The sequence below is a fragment of the Oryctolagus cuniculus genome, chromosome 18, assembly GCF_051225735.1.
Source record: "Oryctolagus cuniculus isolate XC-2025 breed Fujian yellow rabbit chromosome 18, ASM5122573v1, whole genome shotgun sequence".
NCBI classification, from domain to species: domain Eukaryota; kingdom Metazoa; phylum Chordata; class Mammalia; order Lagomorpha; family Leporidae; genus Oryctolagus; species Oryctolagus cuniculus.
Window position 1 is genome coordinate 6,124,440 of NC_142884.1, and position 20,124 is coordinate 6,144,563.

The 20,124-nt window shown below is 40.2% G+C and overlaps 1 protein-coding gene across 1 annotated transcript; it reads left to right on the forward strand.

The window, feature by feature from the left end:
• Positions 1-15,652: 15,652 nt before the first annotated feature.
• ORYCUNV1R1535 (vomeronasal 1 receptor oryCunV1R1535) lies at positions 15,653-16,576 on the forward strand. Its single transcript, NM_001167224.1, has one exon. The coding sequence runs from the start codon at positions 15,653-15,655 to the stop codon at positions 16,574-16,576; it is 924 nt and encodes a 307-aa protein (NP_001160696.1).
• Positions 16,577-20,124: the final 3,548 nt, after the last annotated feature.

A 20,124-nucleotide genomic window follows, 5' to 3' on the forward strand; every position in this document is an offset into this window, starting at 1 on the left:
TCAAAATATATTAGTAGTTTAATAACCTGTAGTAAAGACAGACTGTACACAAGACCAATATAACAAACATAACACATCCCACTTTAAAACCCAATAAGTTTCTAACAGTTTTGATAAAGATAGGATACTGATATGGACATGATGTTCTGCAAATGGGAATTATAAGGGCCCCTCATGGGACGGGTTAGGGAATGAAAGAATACTCCATGGCACATGCAGTAAATTTGTTTACCATATGGGGGACAAGGAGGAATAACTTTACATTCCACTCTCCTATTCTTAAGGTATGAGAAATAGGATTGAAATAAGCAACCTGAAAATGCTTTGCTTGGTGTTCATTCTCTTCCTGGAGCAGAATGTTCACAAGCTGAGACCTTGAGAGATCTGAAAATGTGGCACCATTGTTTGACTGAGTTGAAAGCAGCCAGCAACCTGCTGGACACTAACCAAATGGGCCTGGCTTGTGTCATCCTTCCTAGCACAGAGTTGAACTCACAAACTGTGTTCCCTGGTCACTTCCCTCTCTTCTCAGACTTTGGCAGCATTAAAGATTCATGGGAGTTTTCAGAAGGAGAAATAATGACTTTTATAGCTCTCTTGGACACAAGTGACTCTTTCTCCTTCTTATCCTCTGTGGTTCAGTGGAAGAGGAGGTGATAGGTGAAGAACAGACTGAAAGTGCCCAGGTCTATGGGGCTTCCCATGGGTGCCTGAATGGGCAGCAAGAACATGAAGCTTAGGACCAGGTTCTCCCCATATGCTAGACAGTGCAGAAAAGGGAGGCACAGTCTTAGTGGGGAAGAGATGAAGGATAAAACCTCTCCATGGTCCTTGCTGGGCCCCAGCTCACTCCATCTGTAGACCTGAATTCTCCACACCCTTACCCAGGGGACAGTGTAACCTTGCTGCCACCTCCATATGAGCAAGGATTGGAAATGGCCTTGTGCCATTGTCTATTCTAAGTGCAAATGCAACCCCCTTCCATCAGCCGTCACACAGCACATCTCCTGCTCACTGAACTGAGTTCATGTTAAGTTGGTTTCATTGAAGATAATAATTGCAGAATTCTTATTAGAAATGAAATTTAAACTTTATTTTTATTGACATTTAAAAAATTAATATATAGAGAATAGATTAATGTAGTTCATGGGTAACAATTCCAAGAATATAATATGGCCTTCCTCCTCTACTCCTGCTTTCCTCCCTTTCTACTTCCTTCCCACCCATGTCCTTCTTTTTTTTCTTTTGATTTTTTTGTGATAACATACTTTTAACTCCCTTTATATTCAATGGCCTAGTGCTTCACTGAATGAAGAGTTCGTCAAGTAAAAAGCTGAGTGACCATTTTTCAGCATGAATACAGACAAGGACTATAAAAAGAAATCAAATCTAAAAGATTCAATTTCACTCATAGACTTTAAAGAATTTTATGCTCTCTCTATATTAATTACCACAAGGCAGAAAATGCATCTTATACTTGTCTCTTGGCTCTGGCTTATTTCACTTAGCCTAATGATTCCCAGTTGGAAAATTCAAGATTCCAAGGAATGAAAATTTGAAAACAGCCTATTTATCACCAACAGGAGACTTCTTTCTTCACTTCTGTAAACTTGCGATTTTTAAATTTTTTAAGGAGAGAACAAATTACATGTATTTCATGAATAAAGATTTAGGAGCACAGTGATACTTCCTACCCTACCTTCCCACCAGCCCTCCCTCCTCTCTTTTCTTATTCCGCCTTTAAATTTTTACAATGATCTTTTCAGTTTCTGTGTTTTATGCTAAGGTCAAAAAAAATTCTTGAATTCCTGGTTTATGTGGTAAAACTCACAGGCTATACTTAAAATACAACAGCAATGCAAAATTAAATGCCTGATTTTAATTATGTATGTATAACTGCATTTCTGAATAACCAGAAGGTAATTATTAGGATCATTACGAGCACTAGTTCCTAGAAAGGGGGGATTGGTATTATGGGTTAGGAGTTGTAGGAGTTATGTTAGTTCTTATTCAGCAATATAATGGGTATTTTAAACTCTGTTATATAATTTGGAAAATGCTGTACTTCATAACGATGAGATAGAACCAGTACTTGAAATGTGCTAGTCTTCGACATAAGACAAAAAGATCTGTCCTGCTTTCTCTAGAATACTGGGAGGATTCCTGCTCTACCAAGAACTAGAGGAGAATCCTTTTAATATGTTACAGCCATTCAACTGGGTTGATAAGGTCACATTACACCAGGAAACTCCTATCATTAGACATCTAGCTTGATGAAGTTATGATTCTTGCTAGGTGAAGTAAATGTACTATCTGATTGGAAAGGCAAGCTCTCACATTAAAGGATCCACTTCAAAGCCTTGTTGTTCTGGTCCAGATAACTCTATCATGTGGTTTCTCCTAATGCATCTGTAGATGTCTGAAACACTCAGAAGGGAACTTTTTTTTGTCAAAGAGAGTTTACAACTCTTCTTTTTAAGAATATTCAGGCTGTTTGTGTGCATTGAACAGTATCATTTAGAAGTGCACTTTCTTCATCCTTACCAACATAAAGGCTGTTGTGTATTCAATGAGCCCTAAAAACAGCTCTGCTGGCCCTCCTCTCAACCTCTCAGGATATGACCCCAGCTCAGTGTCACAGACAACACCTCCTTCCTGGCTTTCCCTTGCCTTTCTGTGATGGTCAAGAATCAGGCTGTACTCATGAAAATATGGGCTGAACTGACCCACCCCAGTCAGTGCACACACAGCAGGCCATGTACTGCCTCAGTGGAACACAACCTGGTTCCAGTCCCCAGAAATGGGTCAGGAAATCACCATGCTGAACACTGGAAATTCTGTTCCACATTAGGTTCTCCTGGGCCACTTTCTTAATGTTCCACCCTGGCTCCAGCCTCAGAGGAGTTGGCTGAACCTCTGCAAAAACTGAAACCAGCACAAAGGAAAGCCAGGGTGGAGACCCAGTTAGCTAAGCACTGCTGCCCAAAGATGTGGGGATCCCATTAAACACATCTGGGGTCCCCCAATGAGAAATTGCCATGTGGCCAGGCCAGGCTGTGATTTATCCACCTTGACCCTTTCCCAACATCAGTGGTGATGAAGGTGTTGCAGCCTCCAGCCCACTTCCATGTGCTTCAAGCTAAAGAATGGCAGCTCCACCCCTTCACATAACCATCAATCTCACAGCACTGCTTGTGCCCACTGAAGACTGTCCATGACTCTCTCCTGGGAAGGCTGCACTCTTGTCTGGACTTCTGTAGGATGAGAGTTGGCTACAGAAGGCAGCTGTTTCAGAACCAAGCTATATTTCATAAGCAACATATATCCTTTCATGAAAGTGAGACTTTTTTTTGTAAAGATTTATTTGAAAGGCAGAGTGGCATATAAAAAGGTCTTCCACCTGCAGATTCACTCTCCAGAAGGCCAAAAGATTCTGGGCTGGGCTAGGCCAAACCAAGAGCCTAGAACTCCATCCAGGTCTCCCTCATGGGTGGCAGGGGTCCAAGGCCTTGGGCCATGTTCTGCAGTTCTCCCAGGTGAGTTATGGATGAGAGAGAGGGAGATGGATTAGAAGCAGAGCAGCCAAGACTCAAACCATTGCCCCAAGTGGGATGCTGACATCACAGTCACGGGCTTCACTCACTCTCTCATCATGCCAGCCTTTACAAAATGGCTCTGAGCTTGTCCTCTATGCTTCCATATGCATGGATTTGTGTTTGCAACTCACATGAATTATGTGGTCAATTATTATGTGGTCACATGAATTATTGTGGTCAAACCCTGGATTGGGTGTGATGAGTCCCATCTATATGTAGATGGTGGAGTGGTGCATACCTTATTTAAAAAAGGAGAATTTTGGTTCTGTAATGTATTTAATCACTTGGATTTTACTTGCTCTGAACATAGGAAGATACCAAGTGATCTATAAAGATACAGGCCTGAATGGAGACCATGTATTATGGAAAATTTCACCCAGGAAATTTTAAGTCCTTTCTTGCCCTTTATTTATTACTGTGACTGGGTGTCAAGAAATTGTGATTCCCCAGGAGCAGGAGGAGCAGCCACCCTGATCTCTGTCTTCCCTGAGCTCCTCTGAGAAAGGAAGATGGAGTCGGGGATGGAGACTGAGGGGAGGAAATTCCTAACTGATCAGTTACATTAGCGAGCACCTGTACTGATCACAATTGGTACCAATACTCAGAATAGAGGGAACAACTGCAGTGAAGACTCAGGAAAAACTGGACTCTGGAGATAAAGGATGTAGGGCCAGAAGCACAAGGCAGGTCTCTGAGGACATTCTGCAAGGGCCCATGAGGGAGCTGGGCTCTTTGGGCACCCTGTGCACTGCCAGCTTTCACAGTGGTTCTTGATGCTCAGTCCTAGGGCATCAGTGCTGCCCAGAGGGCAGCTTGGCAGAGGGGACTCTGGGTGCAGGTCACTGCATGTGCTTCTGCAATGAATTGGGAGAGAAGGGAGAGGATGAAAGGGAGGAGAGATGACCAAGGGTGCAAGGCAGCGATGGCTGGGGTTGGTTGAGCCATAGATTCTGCTCCTGTTAATACCATCTCTACCACCCTCCCTGCCTATCTCACAGCCTGATCCCATTTTGCCTCCCTGTGCTCAGGATCCCTGCTCAGCACCTGGGTTCCTAGCTCCCCCCAATCTCTACCTCTGCCTTGGGCCCCAGGTCGCCCCTAGGACCCATATGTGACACCTGTCAGCCTCTCTGTCATTATCTTTTTGCCTCTCATAGACATTAAGTCTGATGTGCTGTTTACCTACTCTGCTCTTAACCATGTTCTACACTAGGAGCCATCCCTTTGGACAGTCTCATTCCCATAACCCCCTGCACACCTCATTGGCTCGCACACACCATTTCTTGTGCAGTCACCTTGCACACCTTGCACCCTTGGAGCATCAACCCCACACTTTGACCGCTCTGTGAATTCAACACTCTCATTCCTTTGACCCTCTTTCCTATCTCTCCCTCTGTATTATGTCTTGTTGCACCCCCACACTCTCTTCCTGTGCACCACTGGCCCCTCCCTGGGCCCTCACATCACCCTGCTCTGTCACAAACACACTGTCATGCCCCTGCATTTCCACTCTAAATGAGATTGAGCTGGGGGCAAAAGTCCAATGCTTTCTAAGTGAAATTTCATCTTATTTTGCTTGTATCACATTGAATATCCTCCTCAGAGGATGTGCTGTTATAATTGTCTGCTAACTTAAATGATTCATCAGCTCAGTGGCCTATGATTTGTGGAAAATACACTTTGCAGTAGGAAATCTTCTCAGGCAACACAAAACCCAGGAGGACACATGAGCATGAGTGAGGCCCTCTTGTCACAGACCCCAGCAGGAGCTGCTGCCTCCCTGTGTGACCTGGTCTGTCTCCAGGCAACAGGGATTCAGGGAAATGAAGGACACTCTCAGACACAGCCATAGTCTCTTGGCAGATGGTAACTAAAATCTCTAATTGGTTTTTGGTCACAAGGAACTGGAGAACATTTTTCACAAATATCCTCATTGTCCCAGGCCTGTCCTCTGCTTGTAGGGACAGGTGATAAGATAATGGCTGCTCTGAGGGGAGGCAACATCACACATTATAACACACCATTTCCCAAGGTCTCCATCCCAACACAAGCACTGGTGCTGTGAACATCACCCTGAGACCTCGGTCTCCTTATCAGAGGACACAGGTGAGTGTTTGCCATTGTATCCTGAGACAGAGAATCTAAAGCCAAGGTTTGCTAATCTGCAGCCAGGTAAGGGCTCCTATTAGAAGGGGGTTTGCATTTGGAATCCAGCCTGCTGCTACAGCCCCTCCAGTAAGCAGAGATAATTCTGAGGCCTGAGCAGAGCTTGTAGAGAGATGAGGGCCTAACCTGACAGCAGCCCCCAAAGGCAGTTGTGTCATTTACTATAAACCAAAACAACCTGTGTTGTGCTGCATACTTTCATGTTTAATCTTAATTTTTACATGTTTAACACTGAAAACTTAAATAAATTTTGTTCCATGGTAAAATGAGGTCATAGGGATACAGCCTTGCTCCTGTAAAAACATGTTCCTGTAACAGGTTTATAAACTTTTTTTTCAAGTTAATGTTTTCTTCATTGTTTTTGAGATAACATTTTTAACTTACATTATAGTACAAGGCATAATTCTCCACCACACAGAGTGTTCAGCAAATGAAAAATGCAAAGACCACAGTCCAGCTGGAAAATAGGCAAGGGCTGTGTCCAGTCATCCAGTGAGAAGATGGTCCTAACTTTTCATGAAACCTGTCTCTGCTAAAATACAGGAGATGTTGAGGCTTTCTTTCTGTTCAATAATGCTTTTTACCATCAATGAAATGGAGTAATGTATCCATTTGAGGACATTTATAATTTTTCAAATAAAAGGGGTTGTAACAATAACATTGGGCTCTGACTACAAAAAAAGCTATTAAAATTGTCCTGATGTGTGGGATTAATCAAATTAATAGTGAAACTTGCATTGTAATATGCTTAAGGATTTCAGTTCCATATTAAATTGCTGTTCCATCATCTCTATAATATTCACATGGTGTTTTCAGTATGAATGAATGTGAGCTATCTTTTCTTTAATGATTTATTTGAAAGAGAAAGAGCAAGTGAGCAAGAGAGAGAGTGTACACGCCAGGAGCCTGGAACTGCTTCCAAGTCTCCCATGTGGGTGGCAGGAGCCTACGTACTTGGGCAGCTTTCATCTGCTTTCCACGTATAGTAGCAAAGAGGTGAATCAGAGGTGGAGCAGCCAGGACTTGTACCGGTGCTCAAATGAGAAGCTGGCATCGTAGGAGGTGGTTAATCTGCTGCACCACAAAGCCAGCCCCTCAAAAGTAAACTCACAGCACCAAGCTGGCAGCAGAGATGTGAACCCACAGGAACCATCTGGTGCTGTGCAGATCTGGTGTGTCCACATGGCACCTGCTGGAGGAGATGCACGCAGTGATACTGGGTGCTAGAATTATTTAATGAGACAGTGGTTGTTTCCTTCTGAAAACATCTATGGTCTCGTGATATTGGAGAGTGTTCTCTATTTTCAGTTTAGACAGTGAGCACATGAGGAAGTGGTAACAGTACACACGAGATTCCAGATAACAGCTCTCAGGCACAAAGTTTCCTGTGAAGTCTCTGATCTTAATATATTTCACATCAATTCCCAAATCTACAGTTTCAACTTATACAATATACAAACCTTAACAGCTTGCATTTTCTCTTTACTGGATAGCTTATAATTTATTATGTTTTAGAAATCTCACCCCATTTCTACTGATTTTACCCATGCCAAGTATTTACCCATATAATATATGATCTGAAGTTAGTAACATTTAGTTTCTACTCTACAGTCTTTTATCATATTTATCATATTTTTTAACTTTCATTTAATGAATATAAATTTCCAAAGTACGGCTTACGGATTATAATGGCTTCCCCCCCATAACGTCCCTCCCACCCACAACCCTCACCTTTCCCATTCCCTCTCCCCTTCCATTCACATGAGGATTCATTTTCAATTCTTGTTATATACAGAAGATCAGTTTAGCATACATTAAGTAAAGATTTCAACAGTTTGCTCCCACACAGAAACATAAAGTGAAAAATAATAGATGATTTTTTAAATGATGATGAAATCAGATCAGACCTATTGCCATGTTTAATCCCAGTGAGAGTCAAGTTGGGAATTGATAATTTCTTCTTTTTTTTAACAGAAGATCAGTTTAGTATACATTAAGTAAAGATTTCAACAGTTTGCACCCCCATAGAAACACAAAGTGAAATATACTGTTTGAGTACTCGTTATAGCATTAAGCCTCAATGTACAGCACATTAAGGACAGAGATCCTACATGAGGAGTAAGTGCACAGTGACTCCTGTTGTTGACTTTACAAATTGACACTCCTGTCTATGGCAATCAGTAATCTCCCTATGCACCAGTCATGAGTTTCCAAGGCTATGGAAGCCCCTTGAGTTCACCGACTCTTATCTTGTTTAGACAAGGTCCTAGTCAAAGTGGAGGTTCTCTCCTCCCTTCAGAGAAAGGTACCTCCTTCTTTGAAGACCTGTTCTTTCCACTGGGATCTCACTCACAGAGATCTTTCATTTAGTTTTTTTTTTTTTTCCAGAGTGTCTTGGCTTTCCATGCCTGAAATACTCTCATGGGCTTTTCAGGCAGATCGGAATGCCTTTAGGGCTGATTCTGAGGCCAGAGTGCTGTTTAGGACATCTGCCATTCTATGAGTCTGCTGAGTATCTCGCTTCCCATGTTGGATCACTCTCCCCTTTATTTATTCTATCGGATAGTATTAGCAGGTACTAGACTTGTTTATGTGCTCCCTTTGACTCCTAATCCTTTCATTATGATCAATTGTGAACTGAAATTGATCACTTGGACTAGTGTGATGGCATTGGTACATGCCACCTTGATGGGATTAAATTGGAGTCCCCTGGTATGTTTCTAACTCTACCATTTGGGGCAAGTCAGCTTGAGCATGTCCCAAATTGTACATCTCTTCCATCTCTTATCCCCACTCTTATGTTTAACAGGGATCACATTTCAGTTAAATTTCAACACTTAAGAATAACTGTGTATTAATTACAGAATTAAACCAGTCATATTAAGTAGAACAGACAAAAAAAAACTACTAAGAGGGATAATGTATTAAGTTGTTCACTAACAGTCAGGGCTATGCTGATCAAGTCACCGTTTCTCATAGTGTCCATTTCACTTCAACAGGTTTCCTTTTTGGTGTTCAGTCAGTTGTCACCGATCAGGGAGAACATATGGTATTTGTCCCTTTGGGACTGGCTTATTTCACTCAGCATGATGTGTTCCAGATTCTTCCATTTTGTTGCAAATGACTGCATTTCATTGTTTCTTACTGCGGTATAGTATTCTAAAGAGTACATATCCCATAATTTCTTTATCCAGTCTACTGTTGATGGGCATTTAGGTTGGTTCCAGGTCTTGGCTATTGTGAATTGTGCTGCAATAAACATTAGGGTGCAGGCTGCTTTTTTTTGCCAATTTAAATTCCTTTGGGTAAATTCCAAGGAGTGGGATGGCAGGGTCGAACGGTAGGGTTATCTTCAGGTTTCTGAGGAATCTCCAGACTGACTTCCATAGTGGCTTGACCAGTTTGCATTCCTACCAACAGTGGGTGAGTGTCACTTTTCCCCCACATCCTCGCCAGCATCTGTTGTTGGTAGATTTCTGTATGTGAGCCATTCTAACCGGGGTGAGGTGAAACTTCATTGTGGTTTCGATTTGCATTTCCCTGATTGCTAGTGACCTTGAACATTTTTTCATGTGCCTGTTGGCCATTTGGATTTCCTCTTTTGAAAAATGTCTATTGAGGTCCTTGGCCCATCTCTTAAGTGGGTTGTTGGATTTGTTTTTGTGGAGTTTCTTGATCTCTTTGTAGATTCTGGTTATTAACCCTTTATCTGTTGCATAGTTTGCAAATATTTTTTCCCATTCTGTCGGTTGTCTCTTCACTCTCCTGACTGTTTCTTTTGCAGTACAGAAACTTCTCAATTTGATGCAATCCCAATAATTGATTTTGGCTTTGACTGCCTGTGCCTCCCGGGTCTTTTCCAGAAATTCTTTGCCTCTGCCAATATCTTGAAGGGTTTCTCCAATGTTCTCTAATAACTTGATGGTGTCAGGTCATAGATTTAGGTCTTTAATCAATGTTGAGTGGATTTTTGTGTAAGGTGTAAGGTAGGGGTCTTGCTTCATGCTTCTGCACGTGGAAATCCAGTTTTCCCAGCACCATTTATTGAATAGACTGTCTTTGCTTCAGGATTTGGTTTTAGATCCTTGATCAAATATAAGTTGGCTGTAGATGTTTGGGTTGATTTCTGGTGTTTCAATTCTGTTCCATTGGTCTATCCATCTGTTTCTGTACCAGTACCATGCTGTTTTGATTACAACTGCCCTGTAGTATGTCCTGAAATCTGGTATTGTGATGCCTCTGGCTTTGTTTTTGTTGTACAAGATTGCTTTAGCTATTTGAGGTCTCTTGTGCCTCCATATAAATTTCAGCACCATTTTTTCCCATATCTGAGAAGAAGGTCTTCGGTATCTTGATTGGTATTGCATTGAATCTATAAATTGCTTTTGGGAGAATGGACATTTTGATGATATTGATTCTTCCAATCCATGAGCATGGAAGATTTTTCCATTCCTTGGTATCCTCTTCTATTTCTTTCTTTAAGGTTTTGTAATTTTCATCGTAGAGAACTTTAACGTCCTTGGTTGAGTTTATTCCAAGGTATTTGATTGTTTTTGTAGCTATTGTGAATGGGATTGATCTTAGAAGTTCTTCCTCAGCAATGGCATTGTCTGTGTATACAAAGGCTGTTGATTTTTGTGCATCGATTTTATCCCCTGCTACTTTGCCAAAATCTTCTATGAGTTCCAATAGTCTCTTAGTAGAGTTCTTTGGGTCCCCTAAATAAAGAACCATATCATCTGCAAAGAGAGATAATTTGAGTTCTTCCTTCCCAATTTGTATCCCTTTAATTTCTATTTCTTGCCTAATAGCTCTGACTAGAACCTCCAGAACTATATTGAATAGCAGTGGTGAGAGTGGGCATCCCTGTCTGGTACCAGATCTCAGTGGAAATGCTTCCAACTTTTCCCCATTCAATAGGATGTTGGCTGTGGGTTTTTCATAGATTGCTTTGATTGTATTGAGGAATGTTCCTTCCAAACCCAGTTTGCTTAGAGTTTTCATCATGAACGGGTGTTGTATTTTATCAAATGCTTTCTCGGCATCTATTGAGATAATCATATGGTTTTTCTTCTGCAGTCTGTTAATGTGGTGTATCACATTGATTGTTTTGCGCACATTAAACCATCCCTGCATACCAGGGATAAATCCCACCTGGTCTGGGTGGATGATCTTTCTGATGTGTTGTTGCATTCTATTGGCGAGAATTTTATTGAGGATTTTTGCATCTATGTTCATCAGGGATATTGGTCTGTAATTCTCTTTCAATGCTGCATCTCTTTCCGGCTTAGGAATTAAGGTGATGCTGGCTTCATAGAAAGAATTTGGGAGGACTCCCTCTTCTTCGATTGTTCTGAATAGTTTGAGGAGAATTGGAGTTAGTTCTTCTTTAAATGTCTGGTAGAATTCAGCAGTGAATCCATCTGGTCCTGGGCTTTTCTTTGTTGGGAGGGCCTTTATTACTGTTTCAATTTCTGTCTCAGTTATGGGTCTGTTTAGGTTTTTGATGTCTTCCTGATTCAATTTAGGTAGGTTGCATGTGTCCAGGAATCTATCCATTTCTGATAGGTTTCCCTGTTTGCTGGCATACAAGTCCTTGTAGTAATTTCTGATGATTCTTGTTATTTCTCTGGTGTCTGTTGTTACGTTTCCTTTTTCATCTCTGATTTTATTGATTTGGGTCTTTTCTTTTTTTAGTTAGTTGGGCCAATGGGGTGTCAATTTTGTTTATTTTTTCAAAAAACCAGCTCCTTGTTTGGCTGATTTTTTGTAATTTTTTTTGGATTCAATCCTGTTGATTTCTTCTCTGATTTTAATTATTTCTCTTCTCCTACTAGATTTGGGTCTGGTTTGCTGTAGGTTTTCTAGATCCTTGAGATGCGTTGAAAGCTCATCTGTTCGGTGCCTTTCCAATTTCTTGATGTAGGCACCTATTGATATAAACTTTCCTCTTAACACTGCTTTTGCTGCGTCCCATAAGTTTTGGTATGTTGTGCTGTTATCCTCATTTACTTCCAGAAAATTTTTGATTTCTCTTTTAATTTCTTCTATGACCCATTGTTCATTCAGGAGCATGTTGTTCAATCTCCATGCGTTTGTGTATGCTCTAGGGATTCCTGAGTTGCTAATTTCCAACTTCATTCCTTTATGGTCTGAGAAGCTGCATGGTATGATTCTAATTCTTTTGAATTTGCTGAGACTTGCTTTATGGCCTAGTATGTGGTCAATCCTAGAGAAGGTTCCATGTACTGCTGAGAAGAATGTAAAATCTTTAGCTGTAGGATTGAAAGTTCTGTATATATCTGTTAGATCCATTTGGGCTATAGTGTCATTTAAATCTACTGTATCCTTGTTGATCTTCTGTCCTGTTGATCTGTCTATTTCTGAGAGTGGAGTATTGAAGTCCCCCAGTACTATTGTATTGGGGTCTAAGTCTCCCTTTAAGTCTGTTAACAAATCTTTTAGATAAACCGGTGCCCTGTAATTAGGTGCATATACATTGATAATTGTTATATCTTCTTGTTGTATTGATCCCTTAATCATTATATAGTGTCCCTCTTAGTCACTCTTAACAGTTTTTGTGGTAAAGTTTATGTTGTCCGATATTAAGATGGCTACGCCTGCTCTTTTTTCATTTCTGTTGGCATGGTATATCTTTTTCCAGCCTTTCACTTTCAGTCTGTATGGATCTTTGTTGGAAAGATGCGTTTCTTGTAAGCAGCAAATAGATGGGTTTTGTTCCTTAACCCAATCAGCCAATCGGTGTCTTTTAACTGGACAGTTCAGGCCATTCACGTTCAATGTGACTAATGATAAGTGGTAACTTTGCCCGGCCATTTGCCAAAGATAAGTTCTAATATATGCTTTGAATTCCCTGTGATCTTTTGCTGTGAGCTTTCCTTCCTTTATCTTCTTTCATACTGATGACCGTGTTTCTGTGTTTCTGTGTGTAACACATGTTTAAGCATCTTTTGCAGGGCTGGATGAGTGGCGACAAATTCTTTCAATTTCTGTTTGCTATGAAAAGTCTTTATTTCACCTTCATTTACAAATGAGAGCTTTGCAGGATATAATATTCTGGGCTGGCAGTTGTTCTCTCTTAGTACCTGGGCTATATCTCGCCATTCCCTCCTAGCTTGTAGGGTTTCTGATGAGAAGTCAGCTGTGAGTCTGATTGGAGAGCCTCTGAGAGTAATTTGACATTTCTCTCTTGCACATTTTAGGATCTTTTCTTTATGTTTCACTGTGGAGAGTTTAATTACAACGTGTCGTGGTGAGGATCTCTTTTGGTCGTGTTTATTAGGGGTTCTGTGAGCTTCCTGTACTGGGATGTCTCCATCCTTCTCCAAACCTGGGAAATTTTCTGCTAATATCTCACTAAAAAGGCCTTCTAATCCTTTCTCCCTCTCCATGCCTTCAGGAACTCCTAGAACCCGAATGTTGGGTTTTTTAATAGTATCCTCAAGATTCCTGACAATATGTTTTAGATTTCTAATTTCCTCTTCTTTCCTTTGGTCTGACTGTATCCTTTCCTGTTCTCTGTCTTCTAAGTCCGATATTCTCTCTTCTGCTTCACCCATTCTCTTTGTAAGGCACTCTATTGTGTTTTTCATTTGATCTATTGAATTCTTCACTTCATTATGATTTCTGATCACTATCAGAGTTTCCTGTTGTATTAGTTGTTTTGTTTCATTTTGATTCCTCCTTAATATTTCATTTTCATGAGAGAGATTTTCTACCTTGTCCATTAAGGATTTCTGTTCAAGAATTTGTTTTTGAAAACTTCTTAATGTTCTTATCAATTTTTTTGAGATCTGCTTCTTGAATTTCTTCTATCTCATCATCTTCATAATCTTGAATTGGGGTGTCTTTTTCATTTGGGGGCGTCATGGTGACTTCCTTGTTTCTATTATCTCGGTTTTTGCGTTTGTTATTTGGCATATTGGAGATATTTGGTTTCTTCACTGTGGTGCTTTTTCTTGTTATACTATGACTCTAGATTAAGTGGACTGTCTGTTTTTGATGGAGCCTTAGAGGCTTGAGATGGGTGTGGCCTGAGAGCTCTGTTTGGTGTGCCAAAGGTGACACTCCCAGGTTAGGTGTGATAGATCTCTCTCTCTCTCTTTCTTTCTTTTTTTGATTCAAAAGGGAAGTAATTCCGCACAGCTGAACAAAGTTGGAGGTAGTTAGCAAGCAAATGATATACTTACAGGAGCCAGAGATCGGAAGCTCTTTCCCAAGGACCACACAGGGAATCTGTTCGGCCCTCAGAGTGGGCTCAAATTCTTCTTCAGTCTCCCACTGGGTTGCCAAAGTTACGGAACTGTAGCGTCTCTGCAGAGTACTCACGTGAATTCTGTGAGTTCTCTCCCCCACCGTCTCTGTTTTCAGTCTCAGTTCAGTAGCACCACAAATTTACTAGGTCCTAATCTCCTGTTAATTCGCCCCGCCCAGAGTCAGGTTTTTCTGCTAGGCTCAGGGCCGGTGCAGACCTGAGGTCGCTCTGCTTATGACGTATGTCCAAGATGGCGCCTGCTCTTTGTCTTGCTCGCCCTTGAGAGGTGAGCGGAGAGAGAGAAACCCGTGTCCGTACCAGTCACCTTTTTTTTTCTCTCTCTCTCTTCCAGTTAGCCTGGTGAACTTTCCCCCCCTGGGGGTCGTTCCCTCTAGTCTCCTCTCTCTGCTTGCCTGCCGGTGTCTCGGGCTATTGAGGTTCGGCTCACCTCACGTTCCAGCGCTGGTATGTTGAGTCTGCCACTCGTGTCCCGAACTGTGAGCTCCCATGCTCTCCACGCAGGTCCACTGTGAATCATTCATTCCGGAAGAGTTTCTTCTGCTGTTTCCTCCCCTACTCTTCCTTGAACCTGCAGTATCTCCACTTTTATTAAACTGTCTCTCCCCGGACTATCAGTGTGCTCCCTTCCTATTCCGCCATCTTGTTGGATCACCCATATTTATCATATTGTATATGGTATTTCATGTCATATAGTTTAGGGTGTAGCATAATATTCAGTTATTCCTGTGACAATGCCAATTCTATTTGGGCATAAAAGAAATCCTTGTCACTGGCACTGTGGTGTAGTTGATTAAGCTGCCCTCTGCTGCACTGGCAACTCATTTGGACACATGTTTGAGTCCTGTTTGCTCTACTTCCAGTCCATCCTGGTACTAATGCACCTGGGAAAGCAGTTGAGGATAGCCAGAGTGCTTGGGCCCCTGAAACCTTTGTGGCAGATGGAAAAAACCCCTTGCTCCTGGCTTTGCCCTGGACCAGCCTCAGCCATTACAGCCAGAGAGTGAACCGGTGGATGGAATCAATCTCTCTCTCTCTCTCTCTCTCTCTCTCTCTCATTCTTTCAAATAAGAAAATAAACAAATCATTAAAAAAAAGAAGTCATTGTTGAAGGCCATCTCAATAAACAGGCAAGTATGTATTTTTACACAGAATATTGTATGGAATTGGTCCCTACAGAATTATTTCATAATTTTAAATCTGAATGTTAAGATATATAAATATTATCTATAGCTGGTATTAACTTACAGCTTCAGTCATTAAACAGTCATGTAGACTTATAGACAAAGTAATGAAATCAGCTATCTAAGATAAAATCACCAGGTGTGAGAATGACTAAATAGACACTGCATTAAGTGAGCAACACAGCAAACATGTCTGTAGCATCACCTTCAAGTGCACTGCTTTGAACAGCCAGCCAATTCCAAGCCCCCTCTTGAACCACACATGTTGTTCAGATTAGACACATCATCTACGCTCACTACTTAGCTTCTCCATATCTTTTCAATGAAACAAGAATACTGTGTGGTCACTGCCTCATATTCGCTTGCAGGATTCTCATTCAGAAGATGAGCAGCAGAGGCTGGGAACTGACAGCATGGCGTCGAGGGACCTGGCCCTAGGAATGGTCTTTCTATTACAGACACTGGCTGGGATTCTGGGGAATTCCTCTCTTCTTCTCCATTATCTCATCCTTTATTTCACAGGATGCAAGTTTAGGCTTACAGATCTGATTCTCAAACACCTGACTGTAGCCAATGCCTTGGTCATTCTCTCAAAAGGAGTCCCCCAAACCATGGCAGCTTTGGGGATGAAGCATTTCCTTGATGATACTGGATGCAAACTTGTGTTCTATGTGCACAGAGTGAGCAGGGATGTGTCCATTGGCAGCACCTGCCTCCTGAGTGTCTTCCAGGCCATCACCATCAGTCCTAGACACTCAAGTTGCATGACGCTTAAAGTAAAAGCTCCCAAGTATGTTGGACCCTCCACTACTCTCTGCTGGATTCTGAACTTGATGTTTGATGTCGTGGTATTTCTGCATGTCACTGGCAAATGGCAAAACTGTAATATCACAAGTAAAATGGATTATGACTACTGTTCTGCTATGCCTCATGGGGAAATCACATTCTCACTGCACATGGCACTGATGTTATTCCGTGATGTTCTCTTTGTAGGGCTCATGCTCTGGGCCAGCAGCTTCATGGTTTTCATCCTGTACAGGCACAAGCAGCAGGTGCACTACATACACGCTCTCTCCCACAGATCTTCCCCAGGGTCCAGAGCCACACAAAGCATCCTTGTCCTGGTGAGCACCTTTGTACTGCTGTGCAGTCTGTCCTCCATTCTTCACTTTTGTTTAGCGTTTTTCAGTATTCACAAAATGTGGCTGGTGAAAGCCTCCACACTGATTGCCGGGTGTTTCCCTGCCATCAGCCCCTACATTCTCATGAGTTATGACTCCAGGGTACCCACACACTGCCTTCCCTGGATCCTAACAGCAAAGTCCTCTATGCTCTGAGAAGTAAACTCTATGGGTATTCACAGTGGCTGACTGCATACTTTTAATCCTCCTCAGATGGAAAGCCCATTTCAAGAAGCAGGCATTTTACAAGAACCTGGCCTATGAGACAGTTGAGCTCTGCTTGAAAATAAACTTAATTGAATAATAATTTTATTTTTGGAAGTCACATTTATTTTTACAATTTCAGGTATACAAGCTTTATGCATTTCATAAATACAGATATGTGAATATAGTGATTCTTCCCACCCTACCCTCCTTCCCACCAATCTTCCTCCTTCCTCTTCTACTGAATAGTATTTTTAAAGAAAAATGTGAGATATTATCACAGTAATACCTACCTACCTAACTGAAATTTTATTAATGGTTACAATGGAGGAACTAAGAGGTTATGTAGGGCTAAAACAACAGATTCCTCAGTGACACAGAGAAGTCCCTTGGAGTGTAACTTTCATCTGGCACAGTAAAATGTCCTGACATTAAGTGGCTGCAGAATGGTGGGATTGTTTCCATCAAATATCGACACAATTTGAGACATCATTCAGGATATTTAAGAAACAAAAACTCTCCCATGGAATCATGAATAGCATGGACTTTAACTGCAGGGTATTTCAGTTTCAGAGTATTAGTGTGTTGATATTCCTAGAGAAATAGCAGTCATTTGCATGTAGATGAATACAAACTGAACTGGAATTGCTCATTTACGTGGATGTTTTCAGAGTTTCCAGAGTTCAAGGCAATGTTGCCTCTTGAAAACACATGTGGTCCAGATTGTTAACGGCACAGGCAGGGGTTCTATATGTCCATTGTTTCTGTGATGTGAAGATGCCAGTTGGGCAAAGTGGTAGGAAGCAGGTCCCACGGTGTCCTCACCTGTCTCTCAAGTCAGGAAATAATCTTGTGGTAGAATAAGAGAGGGAGGAGCTTCTGGAAGGTGTAAGACATGAATCCATTTGGTTCCTGTAGCATTTTTGGCCTGAACAGTTTCAAAAAATAAGGTGAATAGTTCTTCAATATGTGAGATATTTCACTAACACTTTCTCTGTCTTTATAGCATAAAGTTTTTAAAAGATATTAAAGATTCAAATATTTGAAAAGTAAAATCAATCTGGCCTAATGCATGTGTGTATAATCTTGTGCAACAAAAATAAAAACCACATGGTGTTATCTCACATGAGAAACTTAGAAACACCTGACACATATGAGATATACAAGCAGTATATTTGAGTGTATATGTGTACATATTTGCATATACATATATGACTTTATATTCACATGTGTGTATACATGTATAATCACTTTATATTTGTTTTCCAATTAATGGTATTAGAAAATTATAAATGAAAAAAGAAATGAAAAACAATATGAATTAAAATAATAAATTGCTTTAACCTTAATGTAATGTCTATTTTATCTTATATGTACCTCATCATGACAAGTACTTAATTGGTTTAATTTACATGTGATGCATTTTCCCTTTTTATTACTTGTATTTAATCCACATACCTTGAAAACATTTACCTGACAGACTATTAGGATTATTTCTTCATGGTTGATATAAAATATATACATTTGAGATTGGAGCCACCCATTCCTTATAGACTGGATTGCACATGGTCGATTTCCTAACTCTACCTTAACTTATTCCAAGTTCATTTCTTAAATGCTTTTAGTATTTTATGCTTTTTATTTATAGATTATATAATATGTTATATTACATGGTATATATTTTTCTTTTTTCTCTCTTAGCCCTTATTTTAAAAATTATTTATTTATATGAAAGTCAGAGTTAACCAGCTAAAGAAGAAGAGACAGAGTGAGAACTTTTGCTGATTCATCCCACAGACGGCTATGACGTCTGGTACTGGACCAGGATTTTCAACTATATATTTTGAAAATATTTCCCATTAAATATAATTTAAAAAGTCTGACTTTCACAGGAGTAATTAATCTATTTATACTTACTATCATCATGTCTATATTGATTATTAGATTTAGCAATTTATAGTGTTCTCTGCATGATGCCTGCTGTAAGTTCTTGAGTTTTATATTTCAAATTCATCTGTATTAATCCTTAAATAATTCTACCATTTATTCCTTTTATTTGGGGGTTATATATTTACTGCCTCTTATTTTTAACACAGAATTTCAGCATATTTTAAACTAATCATAATATGGTTACTTAATAATTTTAATTTCAACCTGAATGATACAATTCCAATCCGATATTTACCTATTAACATTCTGCGAACTTATTTTTAATGTTGACCTTTTTTTTTTCAAAGTTTAATATCATAAATGCAGGGAGCCTAAAAGTTCACATGCAGAGCACACCTCTATAACAACATGTGGATCCTAAAAATCAAAATAATATCTGCTGCCTCTCTAGAGAAGCAAATTTCTCCTCCATTAGTGACTAACGCCACTGGGTAACCACTGTTCTGATATCTAACAAGATAGGTAACCTTCATTGTATTTTAAAATTTTATATACATAAAATTACATAGCATACTCTTATTTATCTTTCATTTCTTATGTTTTGCTACCTGCATTGTTTCACGTGTTGTGGATCATTCAAGATCATTGCTTTAGGAGATTCCATTGTGTGAGCATCAAACAATTTCATCATAACACAACTGAAATTCATGTAACATTTTCAAATAAAGGCTACTAGGGAATAACACTGGGATGCAAATATGGAACTCTTCTTTCGGTAAGCATGTATGAATATCTATCAGGTATACACATATATGTCCTGAGGAAATTGCAGGATCATACCTCTACATTGCTTCTACATTATAAATTACTGCAAAATACTTCACAAAACCTGTTCTCACCAGCCCCTTCCTCCAGATGTCTGTGGGTTTTCTGGTTTATCCACATGTTGCCAACACTTGGTAATTTCTGTAATTTTTATTTGTATATGTTAGTGTGTGTTGGTTTCATATACTGGTTTATTTGCATTTGCTTGATTACTAAGGGAATTCAGCATGTTTCACATGTCTAGTAAATGTTAGATGGCCTTTCCTTTGATAAATTAATATTGGTTAATTTTTCAAATTTTTATTCCATTATTTTCTTAAATGTTATTTGTAAGAATATTATGTATTTGTTTTTAAATGATTTATTTGTACTTGAGAGGTAGAGAGAGAAGACACACAGATAGATAGACAGACAGATAGATAGATACGAGATTGAATTTCCATCCAGTGGTCCAATCCCCTGTTCCTCACAACCACAACAACTGGTCTAGGCTTGCAGCCAGGATCCAGAAACTCCATCTGGATCTCCCAAGAAGGTGGCAGGAACTCAAGCATATGGGCCACCATCTGTTACTTCCCTGGGGCATTAGCAAGAAGCTGAAAGGTACGCAGGCCCAGGATTCAATCCCAGGCATTCATATGGGATGTGGACATCCAAGCGGTGGCTGAATTTTACATGATAATTTATCATTTATTCTTTTAGATTTAACAATTTTTGTTCTCTTCCAGAGAACTTTTCCTATTGTAAGACTACAGATATGCTCTCCTTTAAAGATCCATTAATCA

Bases quoted from the DNA above. Each gene is read 5' to 3' on its own strand.
- ORYCUNV1R1535 (NM_001167224.1), top strand. From the start codon at position 15,653: ATGGCGTCGAGGGACCTGGCCCTAGGAATGGTCTTTCTATTACAGACA.